The sequence below is a fragment of the Parasteatoda tepidariorum genome, chromosome 3, assembly GCF_982258835.1.
Source record: "Parasteatoda tepidariorum strain Cologne lab strain chromosome 3, Ptep-v5.0, whole genome shotgun sequence".
NCBI lineage: Eukaryota > Metazoa > Arthropoda > Arachnida > Araneae > Theridiidae > Parasteatoda > Parasteatoda tepidariorum.
The window spans coordinates 34,251,133-34,277,090 of record NC_141757.1 but is presented as its reverse complement, the minus strand read 5'-3'; the positions used below and the strand labels follow the sequence as shown (position 1 = coordinate 34,277,090).

The 25,958-nt window shown below is 28.4% G+C and overlaps 1 protein-coding gene across 1 annotated transcript in view; it reads left to right on the top strand.

Annotated features, from left to right (window-relative positions):
* Positions 1-25,958, top strand: part of ninaC (STKc_myosinIII_N_like and MYSc_Myo21 domain-containing protein ninaC) — a 171,473-nt gene that overhangs the window by 114,093 nt on the left and 31,422 nt on the right. Inside the window, exons 13-17 of the mRNA XM_043046374.3 lie at positions 10,608-10,758; positions 12,864-12,915; positions 19,770-19,965; positions 22,164-22,275; positions 23,994-24,168. Coding sequence (XP_042902308.2) covers positions 10,608-10,758; positions 12,864-12,915; positions 19,770-19,965; positions 22,164-22,275; positions 23,994-24,168 — 686 coding nt within the window. The remainder of the gene's footprint in view (positions 1-10,607; positions 10,759-12,863; positions 12,916-19,769; positions 19,966-22,163; positions 22,276-23,993; positions 24,169-25,958) is intronic.

Here is a 25,958-nt window from a genome sequence, read left to right as displayed (position 1 = left end):
TACACTATCTCCTCTCTTGTCAGTTCAAGATGTAGTTCAATCCAGCTGTCTTTTTTTCCTGTTTTGTATATTATATAAGCAGTCATTTACTATCAATGACAAAATCATGTTGAAAATATCAAATATCATAAAGACACCCAAAGTGTCACTTGCAAATGAAGCTAAATTTTTTATACTGTTAGTTTAGGTTTGTTTTTTTTGCGTTGTGAATTTAAAATACAAACCTTCTTATGTATTTCACCTTGATTATAGAGAAATAAATTATCAAAAAAACTGCTTGAGCAAAAGAAAATTTAATTATATATTTATATTAATAAATAATCACTGATCTTTATTAATTGATTTCTGATACACAGCAACCTAAACGGAAGAATTTTAACCCAAAAAATTCACTATTTCATTCCTAAGTTAAACTTAGCTCATTATGTTAACAATAAAACATCAATGGGCGTTATTACACTTTTAAAATTCCTTTTTTAAAGTTGCTGAATAGTTTGAGTTAAGAAAAACGGTTTACAGGAATTTTTTTTCATGAAGTTTCAGAATATTTACCCTGTTGAAAGAAATTCTACGTCATTTTTATTCATTATTAGAAATATATTTTGGATATTTCTCTTTTATCGTTCTTGCGACGAATCAAGAGGTGAACAACAAACGTACAATTCCTCCTGTTCGAGATGGAGTGAGAAAAATTTAAGTTCGTAGATTGGATTGGGCGAATCTTTCTTTCTCTCTTTGAATTAAACAAATATTTATTCATCCCTTTAGATTGCGTTTAAGATACTCAAACAAAAATTAGTTTCAAACGATTTCTCGTTAGAGTTATAATTTTGTTAATAAATTGTTATTCTGAAAATTCTTTAGAATTTCAAATATAAGCAGAAGATTTTGAATTCACTACTCAAATACTGGGAATTTTTATTCGAATTTTATAATTTAATCTTTAAAAGTTTACCTTTTAAAACTCAAATGTTCTTTAAAAATGTTCCAAGCTACAAAATGTTCTTCGTCTACAAAAGGGATTAAATTCGGCTATGCATTCCAAGAATAATTGAAGTTCTTTATGGTTCATAATTTATAACTTAATAGTACACTCCAAAATAAACAAAAAAAATTATTTATGATTTCAAAAACCAAAAACTTTTTGTAAAAATGCAAAACATTTGTTCGATTTTCAAGTAACTCTGTATGTACCCTCCTTTTAAAGCAAATTTTGTGAACATGATCGAATATAGAATAACTTTTCTTCGAGAATATTGAAGACTATCAGAAAAATTGCCTTTACACATAATCTTTTGTCATATCATCATATTTTAAAAGGCGAATTATTACAGATGAATTTCTCAGTTTTTGCCATGAATCAGAATGAATATCAGTTTAGACAAGTTTTAATGCGATAAAATACATTAAAATTTGCAATGTTAGTTAACTGGATATCATTTGCAAGAGGAAAAATAAGTTTACTAGTAAATGTAATAAATTAATTTCATTGCATTAAAATCAGTCGTACGAAATATTTACTACTGTTTTGAACAATAAGTAACAAATGTACAATTTTCATAATATCGATTCATAATAGATATTGTACGAAATAAACAGATAAAGTTATCCTAGAGATTAATCAACTGTTTTATGTTATCATGTGTACTAATCAGTTACTCTGCATACAAACCAATTTCTCACATTAACCTAAGCAACGTGATAACATGACTGCATCAAATACATCCTTTCAAAATTACCTACCAGTCATCTATTTCACTCACATGTTTCTCGGTAATTATAATAATGATGGATAACCTGACTTAAATGCCAGGATGAAATACTTATTATACCTTTAACATTTCCAGTTTTGTAGCGTTTTATAAACCACTTAAACATGCATGCCAAACAAGCATGTATAGGTATATCTGCATAACGTTTCGTGGAAAACGGTATTTCTACTAACTAAAGCCAGTGCTCAAGTCTTAAGTTTGCATATTACAGAAATACATGCGTATTAACAATAAGCTAAACATTTCAAACATTATTGGCGATAGTATAATTTTAGATAAATACATTTCTATTTTTAATTAAAAGTAGAATTCAAAATATTAATGCAAACAATTAATGAAAATAAAATTAATAAAAATAAAAATAACATCCAAATGGAAAAAATGCGCTAAGCAGCAGAGAAACCAAGAGGAATAAAACACATGAGACGAATAAAAATTAGTAAAAATTGAAAAAATGAAAAAAATATGACAATCAAGGCTGACATCATAGCCCTGAATTGTTACAAAAATGCAAAACTCGTTCTATCGAGAAAGCTAAGACAAAAGTCAAGAATGCTTTCTCTGTACCCCAAAAGTTTTGCTCCGGTCCAGAAAAAGAATACAAGAATAAATAGTGAAATATGTAATACAATGCAGTTTAAATTACAGAAGCAATTACATATTTCACTATTTATTCTTGTATTTTTGTATTCTTTTTCTGGACCGGGGCTAAACTTTTGGGGTACAGAGAAAGCATTCTTGACTTCTGTCTTAGCTTTCTCGATAGAAAGAGCTTTGCATTTCACATGAAAAAGAATACAAAAACACGAAAATAAGTAGTGAAATGTGTAATACAATGCAGTTTAAATTACAGAATCAATTACATATTTCACTATTTATTCTTGTATTTTTGTATTCTTTTTCTGAAAAGGGGCAAAACTTTTGGGATGTAGAGAAAGCATTCTTGACTTTTGTCTTAGCTTTCTCGATAGAAAGAGTTTTGCATTTCACATGAAAAAGAATACAAAAACACGAAAATAAGTAGTGAAATGTGTAATACAATGCAGTTTAAATTACAGAATCAATTACATATTTCACTATTTATTCTTGTATTTTTGTATTCTTTTTCTGAAAAGGGGCAAAACTTTTGGGGTACAGAGAAAGCATTCTTGACTTTTGTCTTAGCTTTCTCGATAGAAAGAGTTTTGCATTTTTGTGACAATTCAGGGCTAGACGTCAGCCCTGATTGTCATATTTTTTCATTTTTTTCAATTTTTACTAATTTTTCTTCGTCTCATGTGTTTCTATTTTTAACTTATTTTTAAAAAAAAGACTAAATTGCTATTTACATTATAAACAGCATTTATCATCAAATATTTCTGTGATGCGCAAGAAAAACCACTTCACTCAAAATTTTGAAGAGAAATAACTCAAAATCATATCGTTCGTGTTTACTTCAGCCAGTTTACAATTTAACTACCGAATTAGGGATATTTTTATAGAACTTTATGAATTACTGCAAAACTCGGATACAGAAATGAAGTTATACTGAATGTTCACATATGCATAAGTTTTATAAAACGCTAGTGAGTTAAAGACAAGAAAAAACATGTTGATTTAAGTTACCCCGCAATATGGGGTAACTAAGACTCCAATATTATAATATTTGGCTTATGTTGGTAGATAATGGGGTAACAAAGGGCTAAAATAACCGTACATGCTCAAAGCACTTATTAGCCTAAAAGGGTAACTAATCTTTTTTTTTTTTTTTACATTTTCATTTTAAAAAAATTTCAAATGAAAGTTAAAACCTATTAAAAAGTGATATTCAACTTTCTATGCGATTACAATAGTTTAAAGCAACGACTAGCACTGTTTCAACCCTTAAGGTTAAAAAAAGTAAAATATTGTTTCTAGAATGAAAAAATCCTGTTATCTGTTTTATAGATAACAATACTATAGACTATCAGAAGTAATTCTATACTTTTAATATTATTAAATCCCATAGAAAATCCAAAAAGACGAAAACATGCCATTTATTAGGTCAGTTAAAATAGGAAGTGTATTAAAACGAATCATAATGTATTTAGACTTAGATTTACATTGTGTCTAATGGTTTAATTAAGTAACATAATTCCTAAATTAGTTACAGTTTTATAACATTTCGTAGAATCCAAAATAGTTCTATTATTCTTCTTAGGGTGCCTCATCAATTTTTTCTCTTGGATCCTCACTCCGAGCTCATTATTAAGCCCTAGAGTAACAAAAGCCGATTTTGCGGAGAAAAAAAATTGCTGTTTTGTTGTTAGTCGAAACAGGAAATAACAATGAGTTTATAAATGAAAAAAATAATCAACGTCGAAACAGCCATCGACTGCTTGAGATTATATTGAAGAGTTTTCATACACTAGGAAAACAGGCATGGTTGAAACTACCAAAATTTGATAACATTTACCTTGTTTTCTGACTTTATGGAAACACCAAAAGTTAAGGTAATTTTTACCGTAACTTTTCGGTAATGACAATGTTAAAATTATCAATTAAATCTAGTTTTAATATCATGTTGTTCAGCAGTAAATTAGGTTATTTTAAAAAACAGCACTAATGTATAGAAAACGCTGATTATTCGGTTGTAAATATCATCATTCACCACATAAAAAATTGAGACTATGGAAGTCTAGTATGCCTTAGACATTTGAATTAACCCATTTTAGTCCAAAAATAAAAATTTTATAAAATTCGTTATTATTTTCGAAATATGTTTGAAATATATGAGGAAACTAAATAGTTGGAAAGGAAATAATTTGTAATGATACAAAAAGAAAAATATATATATTGAAGTAATTGGATAAAAAATGACAACCTTTAACTACTCTCAGTCTTACCATTTAAAAAAAACCATACCAGAAGGCATGGTAAACTGATTATAAAGTATATTACCATTCTTTTTGGTAAAGGCATGACCATTAAAGCCTTAAAATTATCATACAAATGGTGAAATGAATGGTATTTTCTGAAGAATGTCCTGGTAATGTTATAGGGATTTTTCTAAGTATGACGTGAAAACCATTTTTTCTGTTAAATTTACCAATTATGTAAATAATAAGAACTATAATATTGAAAACCAGAATTCAATATAAAGAACTGAAAAACAATCAAATGAATGATTTAAATTTCGTAAATTTTAGTGTTCAGAATTAGTACTCACCCATTTGGCTCAGGGGATATATTCACCAATGAAAAAACAGTAAATTCAATTATTTTTTTTTTGTTTGGATAAGTAATAAATTGAAAAATTAAAAATTAAACGTATATAAATAAATAAATAAAACAGCTAAATCTCCTTGAGCCGGCGAAATGGATAAGTGCTGCAATTCTTTACCAAATAAATATGGCTCTTTGAAAGAATTTTTTTTTTCTTTGCTGCAAGGAATCCAAATTAAAATTATGAGTTTGCCTGTTAAAATTATATAACGTATAATGAAATTGTCTTAAGGTATCCGACTAGTTTTGACAACATTTTGTTTAAATATTAATATAAATTTTTAAAAAGCTAGTTTATTTGCTTTATTAAGCGTAAAACTTCTGAAACTAGCAAAACAATATTGTTATTTTATTTTTGCTTTTGTAATGGCCATATTTAGGTAAAAATCAAGCATTTTTTTACATATATGCTAAACACTATAAAAAAATTTCTATTGCCCAAAACAAAAAATGCTTTAGGATTTTATTTGGAAGGCTATCAACTATGTTTTGAAAAATTATTTTTAAAACAATTGCATATACTACTATGCAATTGTTTTAAAGTGTGAGAGTTAGGGATCAATGCAGTTAAAAAAGCAAATTTTTAAAAATTTTCGCACTTGCCTTAGCAAAAAAAACAGGCATAAAAATGAAAATCTACTTTTTTCTCTTAGTCTGTAGTTTAAAATACTTGTGATATAATCATAAACACCCATGAAAAGTTTTGGACAATTATTTCCTTTAAAAAAAAAAGCATGAGAGAAACCGTGTTTAAAGGAGTGCGAAATGTGAAAAAAATATGATTTTGAAATAAACGGATTTAAAGACTTAAAATCACTTGTCTATACAATGTTATCAGACTGCACAAAAACTGCAATAACTTTATAAACAAATCGAGTGCAAACAAAAGTAAAGTATTTTTTAGAAAGCTAAGATTACATGGATTTTAAATTTATAATACACTCAATTTCGAAAATTGTGTCCAAAAGCATATTTTTGCACTACCTTAAATAAAGGAATTATTCACTAACTTTTAAAACACACATTGTTTGAAATATGTAAGCGGAACCTTCACTAATACGGAATTCAAATTAACAATGAAACTCAAAACAATGGACTTCCGAAATTTATCCAGCAAAAGTGGTTACCCAAGTGGGCGAACTAACCCGTATAAAGGTACTCAGCTATAAGCAACTTCTGAGTCAATTGACATAAAATTTTACCTAATTACACTATTTCTTTAAAAATCATATGTTTTTTTTCATTTTTAGTATTTAAAAAGCATGGTATTAGCATTATAAAAGCATAAAAAATCCAGATAAAAAAAATAGCAGAATGGGCCTCAACTATTAATGTTGATTATAAATTAATTTTTCCGACTTGAAGTTTTCTACCTCAAATGATGTAATTCTTTTGTAAATCATTAAATTTGTTTCTGTATGAGGACATAAAGTTTTATTTTGTAATTATAGGAATGCACAGCAATAAACACACAACTTACACTTGTTCCTTCACTTAGAAATAATCAAAATATGCAAAGAAAAATAATCAAAATATAAATATGCTTCGATCTAAAGACGCAATTTTATCTTGGTTTTTCCAGTTTACTTTTAAATTATGCATCGTTCATTTCAAAATAAAGTTAATGTATTATTCATAAATAACATTTCTGAAAAATTCCTCATCCCAATTTGAAATTTTTTCTTTTTATTGTTTTTCTTCCAAGAAATGAAATACTTTTCTTACTAAATTATTACAATTCTTTCTTATTTGGTTGTTTTTTGTTCTTATCGAAACACAAATGATGTCGCAATAATATGCACAATACATTTTAATAAAAACAAAACTTCATATTTACAACATTTTTAAAAAATTCCTTGTTTACTTTTCTCGTATTATAACCAAATGAGCAACGCACAGCAGTTCATTATCTTAAAAAAAGAAATATAATATTTGCATACATTTTTGAAACCATTTTGGCATGCTAATTTCGGATCATTTCTCAACATTTAAAATGATGCGCTGAGGATTTTTGCAAAGACTTTTTTTACAATTATATTTATTTACAACGTTAAATTTTAAGTTTTACGGTATAGAGTAAAAATGTTTTTGTAAGGAATTCTTATTTTAAAACATTATAATTATAAATGCAATAATAGTAGGGGAATTATTTTTCAACAGTATTTTTTCTTTCAAAATAAACTGTGTTTCATTTGAGATCGAAATAAGTTACTCGCTCTTAATACTAAAGGTAAAAAGTTCACAAAACTACTTATCACTTACCATTATATTCATTACATGCTAATTTAATTACCTGACTACGGAATAAAAAACTTCAATCTATACTATAAACAAAAATACCCAGAATCACTTTCACTCTAATAATCAATTTTTCATACATATACAGTAAAGTGCGATTGCATTGGGACACTTTTAGAAGTGTTTTTAACCATCTCGGTCGTTACAAAGTAGAGAACTGACTATTTATCTCTGCACAACTAAGTAGTGAATAAATTTTTATTGGAAAAGATTGTATCCCTGCCACGAAGTCACACATTGGGTGGTTTATCTTTGGTATACCCAATTAATCGCCTTAAAATCAACAAATTATTCTAGTTCCTATTCTAATATCGAATATATCAAATAATTTTTAAACAATCACTAAAAATTATCAAAATATAATTTTTTCTAGAAAAAAATTCCTAGCGGGAATTAAAAAATCCGAAATAAAAGTGTAAAAATGTTTATAGTTAGGAAAGAATCTATTATTATTATTTATATTTATATTATCAAAAATTAAAGTTAAAAAACGGCATCAAGCAAATTATTCAAAATTTTATCTTTTTTATTTGATTTCTTTTGTACCCAACAAAAATCAGGTTCGAAGACGTATAGCCTTTTTTGAATTATTATAAATATATTTTTATTATTTTATTCAATTTATTCAATTTATTAATTTTAATTTATTAATTTTCATTTATTAATTTATATTTAAAAATTTTAATTATTAATTTTAATTATTAATTTTCATGTTTTAATTTTAATTATTAATTTTAATGTGTTAATTTTAGTTATTAATTTTAATTTATTAATTTTAATTATTAAATTTAATATTATTAAATATAAATATATTTTTGAATAATTAAATTAAAATCATTTGAATCATTAATTTGAATCATTACTTACTTTTAGGCCTTCATAAGGAAAAATAAGAATGTCAAACTTATAAAAAACAAGAGCTTCTTAATTAACACAAATCTAAGTGTTTTATAATTATTAGGCCGAGAATCCAATATTTCGCAAGCCACGTGAAAACGGTTCAAGCACCATAAGAGCAGAAAGTTATAAAAGAATTAAAGATTAGCCGTAAGAAATCTGTAAATGTGTCTTCTCCTTTACAAGAGTGATACAGTACGCAAAACAACTTCACTGAGGAAAATATGCATTCTAAACCTTAAGAAAAGAAGAAAACGTTTTAACTATTCCCATAAAGTGTTCCATTTTATGAATTGTAAAATGAAGTTTGAAATGAATGCGTAACTTTATGTAATCACCACTTTTCAAACGTATTTAAAACTCTCATAAAAATCAAATAACAAATTAGGGGCCTTAAATGTGTATTTAGCGGTACCACCTATTACGAGTTTTCCGTAATTATTACAATTTTATAGTCAGAATTACGATCAAGCGGTTGAAAAGCAAAGAATGGAATAAAATCATTGGAAAAAACTGTTTATTTTATGTTATTTCATTGAAGAAACATACACTACAGATGAAGAATCCATTTGCAGTAGAATACAAAGAAAGAAAAGTCATGACGGCAATAAAATATTTTTCATGCTATTTAAATAAAAAAATTTAAATTAAATTAAATTTACTTAATTTAAAAAAAAACTATTGGTCTCAGAGTTTAAAAACGTTTATGTAATTTCTTGCTAAAATATTAATGTAAACAAAATAACTAAGAGTTTATCTATTTTTTTTTTCAATTAAATATATTTTTTACGTCTTTCTAGTGTAAAAACGTAATTAACATTCAAGTTTTTCATTTAATGAAATTAAGAAATAAAATCTTTGAGAAAATATTTAATAAATGTATTAAATTTTATAAAAATTTCACATTATGAAAGTATTTTTTTTTCATCTTCTGCAAACGTTGTTAACTATTCTCACCAAAAATGGCTCACAAGGTGTTGCATTCAAAAATATCGATTTTTTTTTGCCGCTTCGGTCAGAATACAGATTCTTGAGCTGTAGATGAATAGTGGTCTCATATGACGTTTTATATAGCAAAAATTTAGTGTTTCTTGAGATTATTGTAGAAATATTTATTTCACTAAAAATCTTTGCTTTCAAATTTCAGATGAATTTGAATCTCTCTAGCAATGACCAGAAGTAATTATCAAACCAAGGTTACGTAGTCTAAAACACAAAACTTCAGAAACCATGACTGAGGAAACAAAAACGTCACAAATGTCAATATTTTTAAGAGAACCGTGATGACTCTGGGGTTAAAGCGTTTGCTTTGTAATGAAGTAAAAGGGGTTCGAATCCCAGCGATGGCTGGTCGATACGTATCCGCATCCGGCTTGCACCGACCACAGTGCGGACGTGAAATATCCTCAGTGATAGACGGATCTTGGGTTAGAGTCCCTTTGCCGTCAGGCTAACCGCAACAGGTTCTCGGGTTCTTCCTCTCCATGTTAAGCAAATGTGGGTTAATTCCATCTAAAAAGTCCTTCCACGAAAGCAAATTTCTTCCTATGCTTGGTCCAGAAGTTCCCTTGTCTTCTGGATTGGGTTCAAAATTACAAGGCTACGGAGTTGAACATTAGTAGTCGTAAATCCAAAAATTAGGTCGGCTGTTCAACGACTGTTATAAAATAAAATATTTTTAAGGATGAAATAAATATGAAAATTTGAGTATTTTATGAGTTTTCTGAAGTAAATCCATTAAAAATTAACTGTTGTTACTGATATTTAGTAATTGTTTGAGAGAACTATGTGTATTATTAATTATAGAAACAATGTTTAGTATATATATTTTTGTATGGTGAAATAAAAATATTTCAGTTCTATTCTTTTTAAGAAATAATAAATTTGGTAATTTAAAAGTTTTTCTCTGATAGTTTAAAAATTTTGTGTCTTGAAAATGATGAAATACTTACTAACAAATTTTTTCTTAGCATTTTCAATGCTTGACGAAATTAGTTTTGTTCAGTTGAATTTCTTAAACTTCAGAAAGTGAAAGATTATTGCAATTCATATTTACCAAATTAGTTAACGCTATAAATATTACATTTTTGGAATATTTCCATATTTATTGCATTTATAAAAAATATCTATCCACTCTAACGAAATTCATAGCGATGAAAAATAGTTGAAATTTTCCAATGGAATGATTTATCTAGAACATTTTTTTTTCCTTAAAAGAAAAAAAAAATCTACATATCGTGGAGATGGAAACCAAAAACATATCGTCTTATGGAAATGTCTGTCCCCGAAACCCAATAAAACATCGAAATGTTGACAGTTTTGCGCAAATATTTCCGGTGAGGGCAATCTCTCGAGCATAACTTAACAGATATGCGTTATTTCATTTTATTTTTTCAGAGCAGTAACCTGGCAATGGCCGAAAAAATCCAACAGCTGTGCCCCCTACTTGACGCTTTCGGGACTACTCGCACAACATACAACCAGAATGCCAGTCGCCTACTCAAAACTGTCGGCGTCACATTCACAAAGATGGGCAAAATAACAGGAGGTGAGCTCTCTATGTGCAAGCTGTGTTTATCTTTAATATTATGAAAGAAATATTTTATCTTTAAGCCTTTCTCTAAAGCAACAAAACTTTAAAAACGCTAGAAATTTTTCTCCTTGAATAAGTACTCGCAAAAGAGCTATTTGTAAAAAAAAGGTGAAAGGAAAAGTTTTTTTTTTCATAAAAAAGTGTTATCGAGAATTTATTGTTTTTATTTTAGAATACTTTTGAAAGAAACACATCAAAAGACGATAAGATTTAAAACATATATGACTTTCTATATTCAATAATCTTGTAAATTCTAGTTTATGAGACAGTTGTGTAACATGTGGCTTTATTTCGAAATTAATCCATGGAATTATGAAAGTACACTGCATCACAAAGGAGCTGAGAAAACACTAAACAATTTTTACAGAAAGTAAACAATTGACATTGATCAATAAACAAATTGAAAAGAAATAATAACTAGTCAATGGAGGACAATTTTAATTATAGTCTGATCATTGAGAGTTCCTTATTGTTTTTTCTTTTCACAATATTTTTTTGTTCTCTCCGTTATTCAATTCAATTTCTAACAAATACTCAGTATACTCCGAAAAGGTATACACAAAAAATTCGTAGCAGCAAATTAAGTATGTAAACACATATGGAAGATTACACCAACATTCTGGAACAATCCAACAAAATCCCCAGGGTAAAGAATACCGGACACTAAACTTCAAAAGGAATCAAAGCAGCAAATACCGGACAATGGCGCGTGGATTCCGAACAGTTAATCCGGTGGCTATGACTAATCTTGTTATTATTTTAATAATATTCTTTATTATTTACAACAACCCCGTCTTTCAATAAATAGATTTCTTGAAAAGAACTTGTCCGGTAGTCCCTACTTTATAGTTTTGTGATGTTAAAAGCTATTGCCTTCACTACACTTATGTTTCAATGTAAAAGGCCATTAACCGATATTCTCTACGTTAAGGTTTTTAAGGCAATTGCACAGTACTCGCCACACTGTTGTTTTTTAAAAAGGTGAACAACCATTGCCCGAAATTTCTTACTCTGAGGTTTTTTTAGTTTAAAGGTCGTTTCTCAGTATTGTTTTTAAGGTTGCCGTTTTAACCCACTGATGTTTTAAGGTGAAAGACGGTCGCTCGATATTGCCTAGAATAAGGTTTTTTAAGGTTAAACGCCTTTACCTAGTATTCCCTAAAATTATATTTTTTAAAAACGCTCCATAACCATAGGGAAGAAGCTTCGAATTGAAAAGTTAGCTTTCGTCACTTCTCTTCTATTTCCTGTTCCAACAGTTGTTGTGTAGTTTTTTGCTCTTTATTGTGGATTTTGAAACCAAATTCTTACTAGCATTATTTAAGGGAATATTCTTACTGTTATTATTACGTTTTTGATTTTGTTTGATTTCTAACTTAAGAGTTTAGGAGGATTGTTTCTAATAATATTATTATTATTACTATTATTTTTATTATTATTATTATTAAAATAATGTAATTCTACATTACATTTTAAGATAAAGTCATTCAAATCGGTGTCTGATCTAATTAACCATTTTAAAATTATTATTTTTGGTGCAAATTACATTAATATACTATTATGAATAACGGTTAAAGAGATTCATTAAATGATTTAGAACTTAACTTTCATCTTCATGCACTAAGTCACGAATGCAAAAATTATATTTAAGATATACATACGTCCATTTGGTAAGCAAAAATGGTAAATTACAGTTGCGAACTCACCAAATTTGTTATAACAATATACTTTTAATTTTAAGTGTCATTTCAAAAACTGATAACTTAGAAAAATGATTTGTATTCACTTATAGATCTTAATAGTATCATAAGGGAAATATTTGGAAGTGGAAAGTGGAGGCGCAAGTGTTCTTTTTAATACATATATTTTAGTTGTATAATTTCAGCTTTTTCATGCCAAGAAACAACAATTATTGTGAAAAAATAATCTGGGTTGGTAAGCGTCAGCAAACAGGGGGCTTATCTTTCTAGTTCTTTAAAAAAATGAAATATTAATATTCTTCGTATAACAGAAAAAAGAGCTGTGAAATAAATCCTAACCATTCTTTGTATGTTTTTCAGGTATGATCACAGCAACTTTGTTGGATCGAACCAGAATCAGTTCTACACCACAGTAAGCATTTTTAAATAAAATTCATACTTTCGTAACTCTCTATATATGACATTGTGTAAAATTACACTTTGTAGTACGTTCTCAGAAAAAAAAATTTAAAAGCTCACACTACGAATAACTATAGATGGTCTATAGAAAGAACTCCCCTCGCCGCGAAGTCTAAGGCCATATGCTGCTATGGTGACAAGAAATAGCGCATTTCAATGAAAGGAGCTTCTCTATCTCCAGATTTTGCTTAAAATAGTAACTACTTATGCAATATACCGTGCAATATAAATAAAATCAACACTATAACAACTTTTTATTGTGCATTAGATTACCTTAAACAATAAATTTATGGGAAAAACTGACGACTTTGCGTAAATCACATAATTTGGAGAATCCGATATTTATTTCACGTGTAAGAAAGTGACATTTTGTTATAGAAATGTTTTATAAAAATGTAAGAAAATTTTTTAAATACTTAAAAAATTGTTTTAAGGTTGGTTTGATAAGTTTGACCTTCTTTCCTTCGTCCGTTTATCTGTTAAAGTAATAACGCGGTTTTGAACGTTACTTTTTTGGACATACATTCAAATCACATTACAAAATATAACTCGTCCATTTATTAAATATGTTATCAAATACTCGCCCTTTTTGAACTTTCTTCTCTTATCTTTGTTTTTATTTTTTTTACAACCGTTGTTGAACAGCCTATCCAATTTTCGGGTTTACGACAACTAATATTCAACTCCGCAGTTTTGTAATTTCGAATCCAATCCAGAAAACAAGTGAACTCCTGGATCAAGCATTGGGATAAATTTTGCCTTCGTGGAGGATTTTTTGATGAAACTAACCAGCAGTTGCGTAATGGAGAGGAAAACTACGAAAGCCTCCCATGGTTAGCTGGATTTCAAGGTGACTCTAATCCATGATCAGTCTACCACTGAGGATATTTTACGTCAGCATAGTGATCGGTGCGAGCCGGGTGCGAACTTTTTATCAAACAGCCATAGCTGGGATTCGAACCCGGTTCATCCCCATTGAGTCATCACATCTCCTTATTTTTATTTGTAAACGCTTTGGCACTACTTAAAAAAAATTTTAGGTGTTACATTAGCTCGGTTTACATGATGAATGTTCAAGTTGGATCGCTTGGTTGTAAAAAAATATTTCTTAAGTTATTTATCGAAAAATTTTGCCATAATTGATATGAATTCCTGTCACTTAATAGAATTATTAATTTATTCTAAAAATTTTGCTGGGAATTTAATTTAAATTTAATTATTAAAAAAAAATTGGCATAAAGTTCAGATCTGCATGATGCTCCTACTTTGTGAGAACTGTTTGTTCATAAATAAGCAAGATAAAAGTTTATAAACCTTTAATTTCCAGTACACATTATTCTATTTAGCTCATACGCATTTTTCATGTTTACAGAAAGTGCAAGGGTTTTTCCAAATATTTTTTCCTTACTATTTTTTTCTGTCGCCTTTTTAAAAAATACTATGAATCTTTGTTCTTATTTTATATTTTTCTTCCAAGAAAAAAAGTTTTAAATAAATCTTTATTGTTCTAGTCAGAACTACAAAACAAACATTGATTCACGAACGAAACAGTTAATCCAATAAAACTTGAAGAATCGGCTCTAGTTTGTAAAATGCGATTTAAGAAAAACATTTTTCAAAAGAAGTCGGTAGGGCAGACACCAATAATGCTGAAACTGACCTTTTTTCGGTGTATGTACCTTTTCTCAGAATCAAAGTAAGATATTGCTTCCGGTTTCTTTTCGCACAATATTTGCATATACATGTTTACAGTGCGATAACTGTTAATACGTGTCTTCGGCAGAAATTGTTTTAAGAAAAAATTATGAAATGAGATCTTTTAATTGTTTAAACATTTTCAACATTTTTGAGGAAAATTCTTTCATAACTCAAAAAGTAATCCTTTTAAAGCTAAAACATTATCACAGAATACAACTGATATAATCACAAATATCACCATAACATTTCGATGCGATATCATAGGTAGTTTCTTAGAAAAGGTACATCGAAAAGTCAGTTTAAGCATTATTGTTATATGGCCTACCGATTCCTTAAAACCACGGACAAAAAATACCTATTTATAACCTTAACAAAATTGTAAAAATAAGAGCAATATTTTAAAGAAAATTTTGATTATATTTTGGTTTTTAGTCGCCCTGCTATAGGAACGGAACAAAAAAAAATTTATATTTCCCCCCCCCTTCCACTCCCATTTTAAAGAAAAACCTTCTCTATGACTTTGTTTCTATGGTGTTCTAAAAATTAAAAAAAAATTTGTGCAAGTGAAATAATTGCCTAATAATTGTTATGCAGTTGTTCATTATATGATGTTTTATTTTTGTTTTGCTTTACCAGCTATTACTTTGCTTTTTAATATCATAAGAATATTAAGAAACAAAATTAATTTATTAATTTATTCAAAGGCTAGACTTCTATTTAAAAAAGAAGAAATCCCATGGAAATATGTAAATTCAAACTGTATTACTTCATTTTAAGCATTATGAAACAAAATTTCTGAAAAGTTATTGTTATTACTTTTTTTCTGGTTATCTTATGAAAGAACTTTTCTTAAAGTGTCTAAAAATTAATTGGATTCGTTCGATTATTAAATTTTGATAAAAAGTTGTAAATGTAAATGCAGATTAAAAAAAAAATTCCGAACAAAAATCATATAAATCATAAAAGCTTCATTACGAAACTGTTATGATGTGAATTTATCTCCACCTCTTTTAATCTTAAGCGTATTAATATTTTTAGTCATTTATTATTCACTTTCAGAGCAAAAACACTCTGCGATTAATTATTGATTTTGCCTGAGCTGAAACTCTTATTTTTAATTACACCGCATTAAAAAATACCTCTGGGGATTTCAATTTAATACCATAACAGTGTAACGATAAACAACACTAATTGGATACGAAAATTAATAAGAAATTTTAACTTTCTAAATCTTTTGTAAAGCAGAGGTATTATTAAACATGCCTTAAAAGTTAAAAACTGAATATATTAATTAATTTATTATTATTTAATAAGCAAATAATAAATGTTATCTTTTCTCAAAACATGCAAACTCGGTTGCATAAAATATTACTTTTTTTTTACTTTTAGCTCTAAAATTTTAAGATAATAACTATTTTTACTAATTATGAATAGAAAAACTGCCAGGGCATTAGAGATTTCGAACGTTAATCAAATGTTAATTATCCCACATATTTTACTCACTACTTTGAGTGTTGTTTAAGTTTTTGAGAAAAAGAAGTCGTTCAATGTTTTAAGTATTTACAATTTTATTACATAAAAGTGCAAATTTTTTATTTTTTCTTGTCTGGAATGTATTTTTTCTTGTTTGAGCCTTTAGGAATACTATTCATAAAACTTTTTTAATCAAAGAACATTTCTTTCGATAGACAGACAGGTAGATGGACAGATGGATGGATAGATTTCGAAAGAACGTCTATATTGTTTATCTTCTATTGTTATCTGCGCTAAAGCAGATAGCAAAGATAAACAACATAGACGTTGTGTTTGGAACTTCAGAGAATTCATCAAAAATATTAATTTTGAAAAAAAAAATGTGCAACATATATTTTATTATACAAAAATTCCAGATGTGTAAAAATGTCGTTTTACGTTGATTTTTCTATAGCATGGCAGTATACTGTTTTTAAAAATCGCCAAATTTTTCCAACAAAACTGTAGACGTCAGTATTGCTACTGCTCACCCTGTAACATATAACATCAGATTCTATACTTTTCCTTTTGAACTTGTTAATTGAGCATTAATAAATAATTTCATCCTTTTGAAGTTTTTAGTGTAATTTAAACATTTTAAAAACTAGAAATGTAAGAAAATCTTAATATTTTTACATTTCTATTTTTATAAAAATATTTTTCGTTAAAATCTTTTTTTCATTTTTATTTTACTTAAGAGATTTTCCGAAGTACGCGCATAGTGTGCCAAAAAAATGGACCACCCTGAATAACTTTTGATCTAATGATCGGATCTTCACGTTCTGTGACTCAATGCTAATGGTTTGAGGGGGTGACCACAATATGTCAATTTAGAACAGACGATATTTTAAGTTAAGAAATCAGTCACACACACAAAAACGTACTTTGTCTGAATGAACATGCCTTTTTTTCGATGAATTAGATTTCTGACTCCCAGCATATAGGGGATAGCTACAATCTAAAAAATATGGTCCCCATAGTTTGGTAAGGGGAGTGATCCAAAGTTTAGACCCCTCAATGTTAATTTTACTTTTTGAGTATTTCGCCATATTTCGAGAACCTTTTAAGAGAATGGAAAACATTTTTCCCACAATTATAAAATTCGTTTATGCCAAAAAAATTTCATGCAAAAGATAAATTTTACAAAACACTCTTTGTTTTTTAATGTTTTATTTAATAAAAATGTTCTTCGATTATTTAATAATCAAAAACATTTTGAATTGTAAGGTATTTAATTTTTTATATCAAATTATCGTACTTAATTTTAAAAAGCAAAGTATAAATTATGAGCGAAATTGGTCAAATAGTTTCTGAGCTATCAAATTTTGAAAAAGCCGTACGTTTAAAGTTTAATTTCTCGAAAACTAGTCGACTGATTTCGCTCAAATTTTTTAATTTCTCATATACAATTGCATTCTTTAAAATGATCTGAAAAATTGTATTCCTTACATTTCAAAATATTTTTCGACAATTGTTAAATAAAATATTAAAAATAATAAATGCTTATTAAAAATTATTTTTGCATGGAAATATGTTGAATAAATAAATTTCATATTTGCGTGCAAAAATATTTCGATTCAATTACAAAGTTCTTGTTCTTGAGGTATCGCGAAATATACAAAAAAAATTAACATAAAAGGTCTCCAAACTTTCGACTGCCTTCCTTACCAAACTATAACGATCCAATTTCCCCGATTGCGGCTACCTCCTATATTTTGAGGGTGAAGAATCCGAAACCCTCGAAAAAAATGCATAATTAGTCAGCGAAAGTACATTTTTGATTCTGATATCATAATCTAAAATATCGTCTACACCGATAAATGAGCATATATGATGTTATGTCCCTCGAAACCCTTAAGATTGAGTCTCATCGAGTGAAAACCCTAACATTAGATCAAAAGTTATTCAGGATGTTTCTTCCTTTTGTGCAGTATTTTTTGACTGCAGTACTGAAGTATGAATCATTGGGCCTTTATTCATTCATAGTAGTTAATCAATTTTATTGTATTAATTGCAGTAATGGCATAATTTTAATGAAGCCTAAAGGAAATTAGATTAACAATGCTATGAGCATTGCAATTTGAAATTATTTCCTTTCTAACGCTTTCACACTTGGTGATACTATTAGGTAAGGATTATTTGATCACTCTTAAATTCCCTTTCTTATTAAATTAAATTAGATTTTTTTTCTTAATAAACGATGTTTTTGACTCCTTTTAATTATAAATCGAAATTGTCGTTTGAAAGTTACGGCTTCGTGACAAGGAGAAAAAAAAAATTTGTTTTTCAATTCCTGGCTTGAAAATATTTTATTTTCTTATGAAAAAAACAATAAAAAATTAGCAAAATTTAAAAATTTAATTAAGCAAAATGGAATGGTATGAAAACAGAAATGAAATCAAATATGATAAATATAACATTGAAATTTAGAATGAGAATTTAAAATGTATCCGAGAGAATTTTTTAAACTAAGACCTGAAATTAGATAGTTTGCACATAGTTTTTAATCATCACCTTTTAAATAACAATTTTAAACGAAATAATGACGATTTAGATCTTTGATAATCCCATTAATTTTATTAAGTTTTATTTTCGAACACAATTAACGTTAATATTATTCTAGAAATAATTCTTTCAGAAACAACATAGAGTTTAGTTCTTTTTATTTATTATTATAAAAAAAAATTCAGTCATTATCATAGTCATGTCTAAATGAATGATTGTGAAATAGAAGGATGTTTATGTTTTGAAATTATCTATAATTGAATGCTTCACTTGTTTAATATTAGTGTCATCGTCTGATATAGAGAATGGAGCTTACAGATGCATTTCATTCTCTGTCTCCTTTCAAATGGGATTATTTACTTAAGAGTTGCAGTAAGAGCACAATGGCAGAAAATGAATCAATTTGAGGAAGTCTTCCTAAGGGAATAACTAATAGTTTCATGCTAATAAAAACCTCTTCTACGCTTAAATTTCAGGGTGAATTTTTCTATATATATATATTTAAAACAGATTTTTAGAGTAAAGCATCTGGAATATTAAAAAACTAATAAAATAATTGGCAATGCGGCAACAAAGCAACATGTATAACTTAATATGTATCAAGTAACCATTTTTGTTAAATGTTATACAACCAAAGTTTGTAAAAATGCTTTCCTTTAAAAATAATTAAAAACTGATGCAATACTTGATAATAACGTGGCATGTTTATCATAATATGTATCAAGTAACCGTTTCCGTTAAATGTTATACATCCAAAGTTTGTAAAAATGCTTTAGTTTAGAAATAATTAAAAGCCGATACAATACTTGATAATAACGTAACTTGTTTAACATAATATGTATCAAGTAACCGTTTCCGTTAAATGTTATACATTCAAAGTTTACAAAAATGAATTCGAACTTGTAAACTTCAAAAACTCTTAAACATTAAAAATAATAAAAAATTGATAAAAATACATGATAATCCTAAGTACAACAATCCTAAAGAAATTATATTATAATATCTCTTACCACATACTAGAATACTCAAGTGAAGCTTTCCATTCCCATCATAAATAAAACAACTGAACTTAATCCCCTTTTTTTCTTGTAGGAACGAAAGTAATTTCCACATCTTGTATTGTGTCTATGAGGGTTTAAAAAATGAGAAAAGATTGGCTGAATTCGGTCTGGACAAGCTCTCTTCCATGCGCTATTTACCTCAGAAGGCAGTGAAGAACCCAGCAGATCTCATTGCAGGATATAAAAATATTTATCAAGCTTTTCGCGTTCTCTCTTTTACGGAAGAAGTAATTATTTTTATCATCCTCTCGTCTTTAATTAAGAAACATAGAGCAGTCTATTTGACCTTTATACGAGGGCTGTTTTTTAAGTAAAGGCCGTTTTGTTTTGTGCATAATTAGGTGACACTTGCGTCACAATGAGTGTCTGCGTCGTGTCCTGGTATTCATTAAAGTTTACTTTATATTTTATAACCGTTGTTGAGCAGCTAACCCAATTTTTTGGATTTACTACTACAATTCCGTAGTCTTGTAATTTTGAACCCAATCCAGAAGACAATGGAACCCCTGGATGAAGTAGAGAAATTCGCCTTCAAGAAGGACTTTTTGAGGGAACTTACCCGCATTACATGGAGAGTAAAACCACGAGAACCTCCCACGATTAGTCTGACGTCAAAGGGACTCCAGCCTATGATCCCTCTACCACTGAGGATATTTCACGCCCGCACTGTGGTCAGTGCAAGCCGGATGCGAAATTCGTATCGACCAGCCATGGCTGGGATTCAAGCCGGGTTCACCTCATTGGAAGGCGAAAGCTCTATCCCTTGAGCCATCATGGTTCTCTGGTATTCATTTGGAACAACTGTGCTCAGTTATAGCTGTGTAGATTCTGCCTCTTTAAAATGTTCAAGTTTAACAAATTGCCAGCTGCGTATGATATGCGGTCAGTAATGCATTTTCAGTCAGCAAAAACCATGTCTGCTGCATACATTCACCGACAGATTTGTGAAGTTTACGAAGCTTCCAACTAGCATAATGACAGAAAGTTTTGCTACTCCATGACAGTGACTCTCTCCACAGCTCAGTCTCGAGCTTTATTGGACTCTTTTGTCTTTCAAGTTTTGTACCATCCCTCAATACAGCCCAGACCTTGCGCTAAGTAATTTTCATTTCTTCCGATGTTTCAAACATTGTTTGGGCGGCAACCAGTACAACGATGAAGAAGACTTGAAAACAGTTGTGACTTCTTGGTTATCGGAGAATGCGGCAAGTTACTATGAAGAGAGTATTCTAAATCTACTTGAAAAGTATGATATGTGTTTAAGCAAACTTGGCAACTATTTGAAAAAAGAGAAACGTGGAATATTGAAATGACCTAGAATCGTAGAAAAAAGAAGAAGAAAAGCGTGGAATGTAGAATCAAAAAATAAATTTGCTTCATGAAAATTTTCTTTTGTTTGCTTTTTATTCTCAAACGGTCCATACTTAAAAAACAGTCCTCGTAAATATGTTATCATTTCTGTATACGTATTATAACTAATTTTTCGTGTCAATAATTTTAAAACGAATAAATTTCTTCCAATAAATCTGTTATCCTTAATAAAAATAAACACTCCAGCTATCAGTTCCCTTTGAACAAAATTGACAAACACTCATAGCATCTAACGCATTCCTTTATTTAAAGAAAGTGTTTGGAGCAATAAATGCTTCAAAAAAATTGTTAGTCCTCCATTGCCCACCGGCTTATTCGGTTCTCATTTTCACCCCCATATTTCTTATTTACATTTTTATTTGCATCGAAATTATTATTTCCTTAATTGCCTTGTGACAGAATTCAGCTTTATCATTCAGAAGCAATAAACTTTAATTTATTAAAATTTTTCCTAGCATTGAATCACGTCAAACCTTTTAGAGAAATTTTCCTGCTAACGATCAGAGTTACTCATCATAGTAAGACCTCTTAAGACCCATTGTCTAATACATTTGTCAACATTTAGAACAATTTTATCGCTTAAAAATAATATTTAGGATTATGTTTTTCTGTTTTTGTGTCTTTACAAAGTGAATGTCGATGAAAAAATACACTCAGATTTATCTTCTTTAGGTTTTAAAACTTCAATTTACAATAAAAAATCGCAAGAAAGGTGAGAAATGCGTTTCATGGATTTTATTTCATGTGAAGAAATACATTATAAAAATATCTCTTTTAGAAGGCAACAAATTCTAAAAATTAAAGTTTTTCATTTTTATGTAATAATAAGAAATAACTAAAAATTATTAATATGATTTTCTAAAAGAAAATAGTTTATGAGATTTTTCCTTCTGAGCTAAGTTCTGCCATTGTAAAAGTCACAGGAAAATAATGTCATAAAATTTCGTTACATTATAAAAGCCATTAAAATATAGTTTTCTGTACTATTTACAAAATATGTCAGTTTTTTTCCCAAAAAAGTTCAAAGAAATGTATTGAGGATTTGTTTTTTCAGGAAATCCTTGTGGTTCTCAGGATATTGGCAGCAATACTTTTATTGGGAGATGTTACTTATACTCTGAAAGGATCAGCAGCAACAGCTAACAATCCTTACTTAATCACATCAGGTTTGTGCTTTAAATTTATACAGGGTAATCCGAAAACAACATCCTTTAAAATTCTTGCAAAAAAACAAACCATGCACACTTGGGGTTGCAAGTTAATATTCAAAAAAGAGAAAAAAAATCAACTCAAAATTTGGCAACTTACTAATGAGGTCTATGTGAACGAAGGAGATATCGAAATAATTTAAAACTTCATTAATTGAGAAAGAAACGTTATGGAAACTAATACAGAAAGACGATTTCAGTCCAATCCTAACAGATAAATAAACTGGTTTTGATGATTTTATTCGCGCCTTCACTCTCCACCAATTTTTTTGATTTTGGAATATTTTTATCTTTATTTTTTCTCGCTTGAATATTAGTTTCATACTCCCAGGAAACACACATTTTTCAATTTAACAAGAATTCTACAAATACGTATTTAATGTGACTATAACTGCTCTTAGTAGCAGACGATAATGGTTAATTTGCCTTGAGAGTGATAAATTCTGAAAGTTTTAAAATTATTTATACGTGACAGACCAAGAGCAAAGAGCGGGAAATTAATTATAATTCATTAAAGATTTTTATCTCGCTGATCATATAGCTGTGTAGCTTTTAAAGACACAAACTTATTTCTAATTTTCATCAGATTCTTTACTGTCGATTAAGAGTACGTCATCGACTGCCAACTCCTTTTACTGGGCATCGTGTTCAGTGTTTTAAAATAACAAAATAAATTCTTTTTAGTTGGATTCTCTTCTCCATCATTGACGAGGAGGTGACCAATTTATTAATCATTAATTGTCTTTGTAGACTTTTCTGTTCTCTTTGTAAATACAATAATCTAAATAAAGATGGAGCAATGTAATAATAACACAGGAAATTCTTCAGTTTTAAACGTGAGTTTTGAAATAAAGGCGCATGCTTTACGTATCTTTACATTTTGTGGTTGAAGCCACGCTGTCGTTAGTGTTGTTGTTAATACCAATCGAAATACACCAGACTAAACTTTTTGCATCGGCAAAAAAACTGCTAAATAAAAGAATAAAAGGGTAATTTTTGTGAAATTCTGGTGAACTTTAGTACACTTGTGCAAATTTTGTTAATTGAAGATACTTGTTGAAATACAGCTAAAAATACTACAGCTAAAATACAGCTCCTATAAAAATCATTCTCCTTTTATGCAAGAAAACTATTAATTATTATTAAAATTCGCACTCACTAAAACTTTTAATAAACTAAGAACAAGAATGTTTTCAAATTTCTTGAAAAAGAACTGCTAAAATTCCATTCACAGCTTTATACTAAAAAAGGTTTTATGTCGTAAATTTTTCAAAGATTTTGAATCCTTGATTTGCCAAAATCTCAAAAAATATAAACTCGTATATGTACATTAGAATACATGGTATAAATATGAATTTTATAGAAAGAATAGTTTGAAAATCATATTTCAGTGTCGATTTGAGATAATAGATTTAAGCACAATTTTAAAGCCGCATTTAACATTCGAATATAAAGTGAAAAATTTTAAAAATGAATTTCTTTTTCGAAATTTTTATATTATCACCTTTAAAACAAACAAAAAATATAAATAAATTCAGGTGTTATTAAAAAAAAATTTTTTTTTAAGAAAATGGCTTTTATGAAAGCTACATGTATTTTCTGCTCCTGGAATAGATGGAAAAAGAAAAAAAAACTATTTGTAAAAAACCAATTTTTCTTTTTTTTTTCCTTACCAGCGGCAAAAAACTTGAGCGTGGATCACGAGAAATTGTGTTCGGTGGTGTGTAAAGGTGTTTGCGTCGAAGATGTTGTGAAGAAAAGAGATTCCTGGGTTCAATTTCTTTACTTAAAAGTTTTCGACTGGATTGTCTCTTCCATCAACAAACAACTCTCTTTCTCTCGACTTGTACTGTGAGTTTCAGTTTTTTTTAACTCATTTTCGTCTCTTTTTTTTAAAAAAAAACTTTTTAAACAATTTTGGTGAAGATAGTTTCTTTGATACTCATACACTATAAAATAAGAAACATATTTTTTTTAGCGGAATGATATATCGTAACAATTTTAAACTTACTATGAATATGAAACAATTTTCAATTTTCGAAACCCTTTATTGTGTTCAGTGAGCCAAAAATATTACCCTGAAATAACTTTTCATCTAATGAATAAAAAACTAAAAGTTCAATTTTTTTAGAAGTTTTACCGCCTAGAAACTATTCACCCATTTTTATTCAGATATTCGATTTTGATATTTAACATTGCATTATTAAGGTTATATGAACCTCTCATATCAGATGTAAACACAAGAAAAAATTATTTCAAAATGCACACAATTTACACAGAAAGTTTGAATGTTGAAATCTGTTGAAATCATAATTAAATTGAAAAATTAAACTATAATTAAAAATTATTTTTTAATGGAATTATCTTTGAATAAACATTTTTTTTATAATTGTGTGCAATTTTACAATAAACAATTATATTATTCTATATTATATATTATAGTTATCCATTATATATAATTACATATTATTCCACGGACATTGTGAAACGCGAAAGAATTAAAATTAACATTAAAGGGGTCAAATCTTTTAACCGCTATCTTTCACAACACCCACTACCCCGTTTTAAAGATTAAAACTCCGAAACAATCAAAGACAGAAATGCTTATTCAGAATTTTGTCCTAGTTCAGAAATGATTTCCTAGATTGAGATAGTCATACTTCCCCACAATTTAGCTTGGCAGTGTTGGGTCAAAGAATTATACTTCTTTAAAATTTAGCGAACTGTGGTGAAAATATTTATTCAAGTGAGAGCTTACAGGTAAAAGTTTTAAATCGTGAGCGTTTTTTAACTACAGATTTTCAACTAACATCAATTCTGAAAAAAATATAAAAAATAGTTTGCTTCTCTCAATAATTATTCGATACAAACCAAATGGAAACGAACAGCCCATTTCGTTTGAAAATGTTTCATTTTAAACGAAGAAATATATTTAAAAGACTTTTAAAATTCAAAGATTAGCAGACATAAAAAGTTGGGGCAATATAATAACAAGCCACATTTTCAAATCGTTCAAAGGAGTCATTTTTGGTAAAAACAGTCATATCCCCCTAGACAGTAAGATATTTCTGTGTATCGGGCTGCTATCTAATTGAAATTCGAAAAGCTTGCAAATTATCTATCTGTAAATATTCTTGTTTCTTGCAAATAATTTATCTATAGGAAAACGTAAATTTCTGTGTATTATGTTACTGCTGGTGTCCTTAAGAAATTCTGAACAACTTGTAAACTACTGATCTGAATATTTTACCAAAGAAAAGTTTCATGCAAATCTGTCATCTTTGGGAAAATGTGGCTAATCACTATATTGTTCCAAAACCTTCGTATCTTACTTTACATAAAAATCTAATGACGGTGTAGCAGCTTTACATTGTTGTCAAAACATTTTCATTGGCTGGTAAATCACATGGTAGGATCCAGTTTTACCACATTAGTTTTCATATTAGTTTTCTTGTCATCAGCATAAAATTGATAAAGGTTATAAAGTTATTCTTTTCCTGTAAATATTTTTGGTTAACTAATTTAAGGGTTAAAATTACCTCTGCACTGTTATTATCACGCTTTTGATTTTGTTTGACTTCTAAATTAAGAGTTTAGGAGGATTGTTTTTAGTATTATTATTATTATTAATAATAGTATAA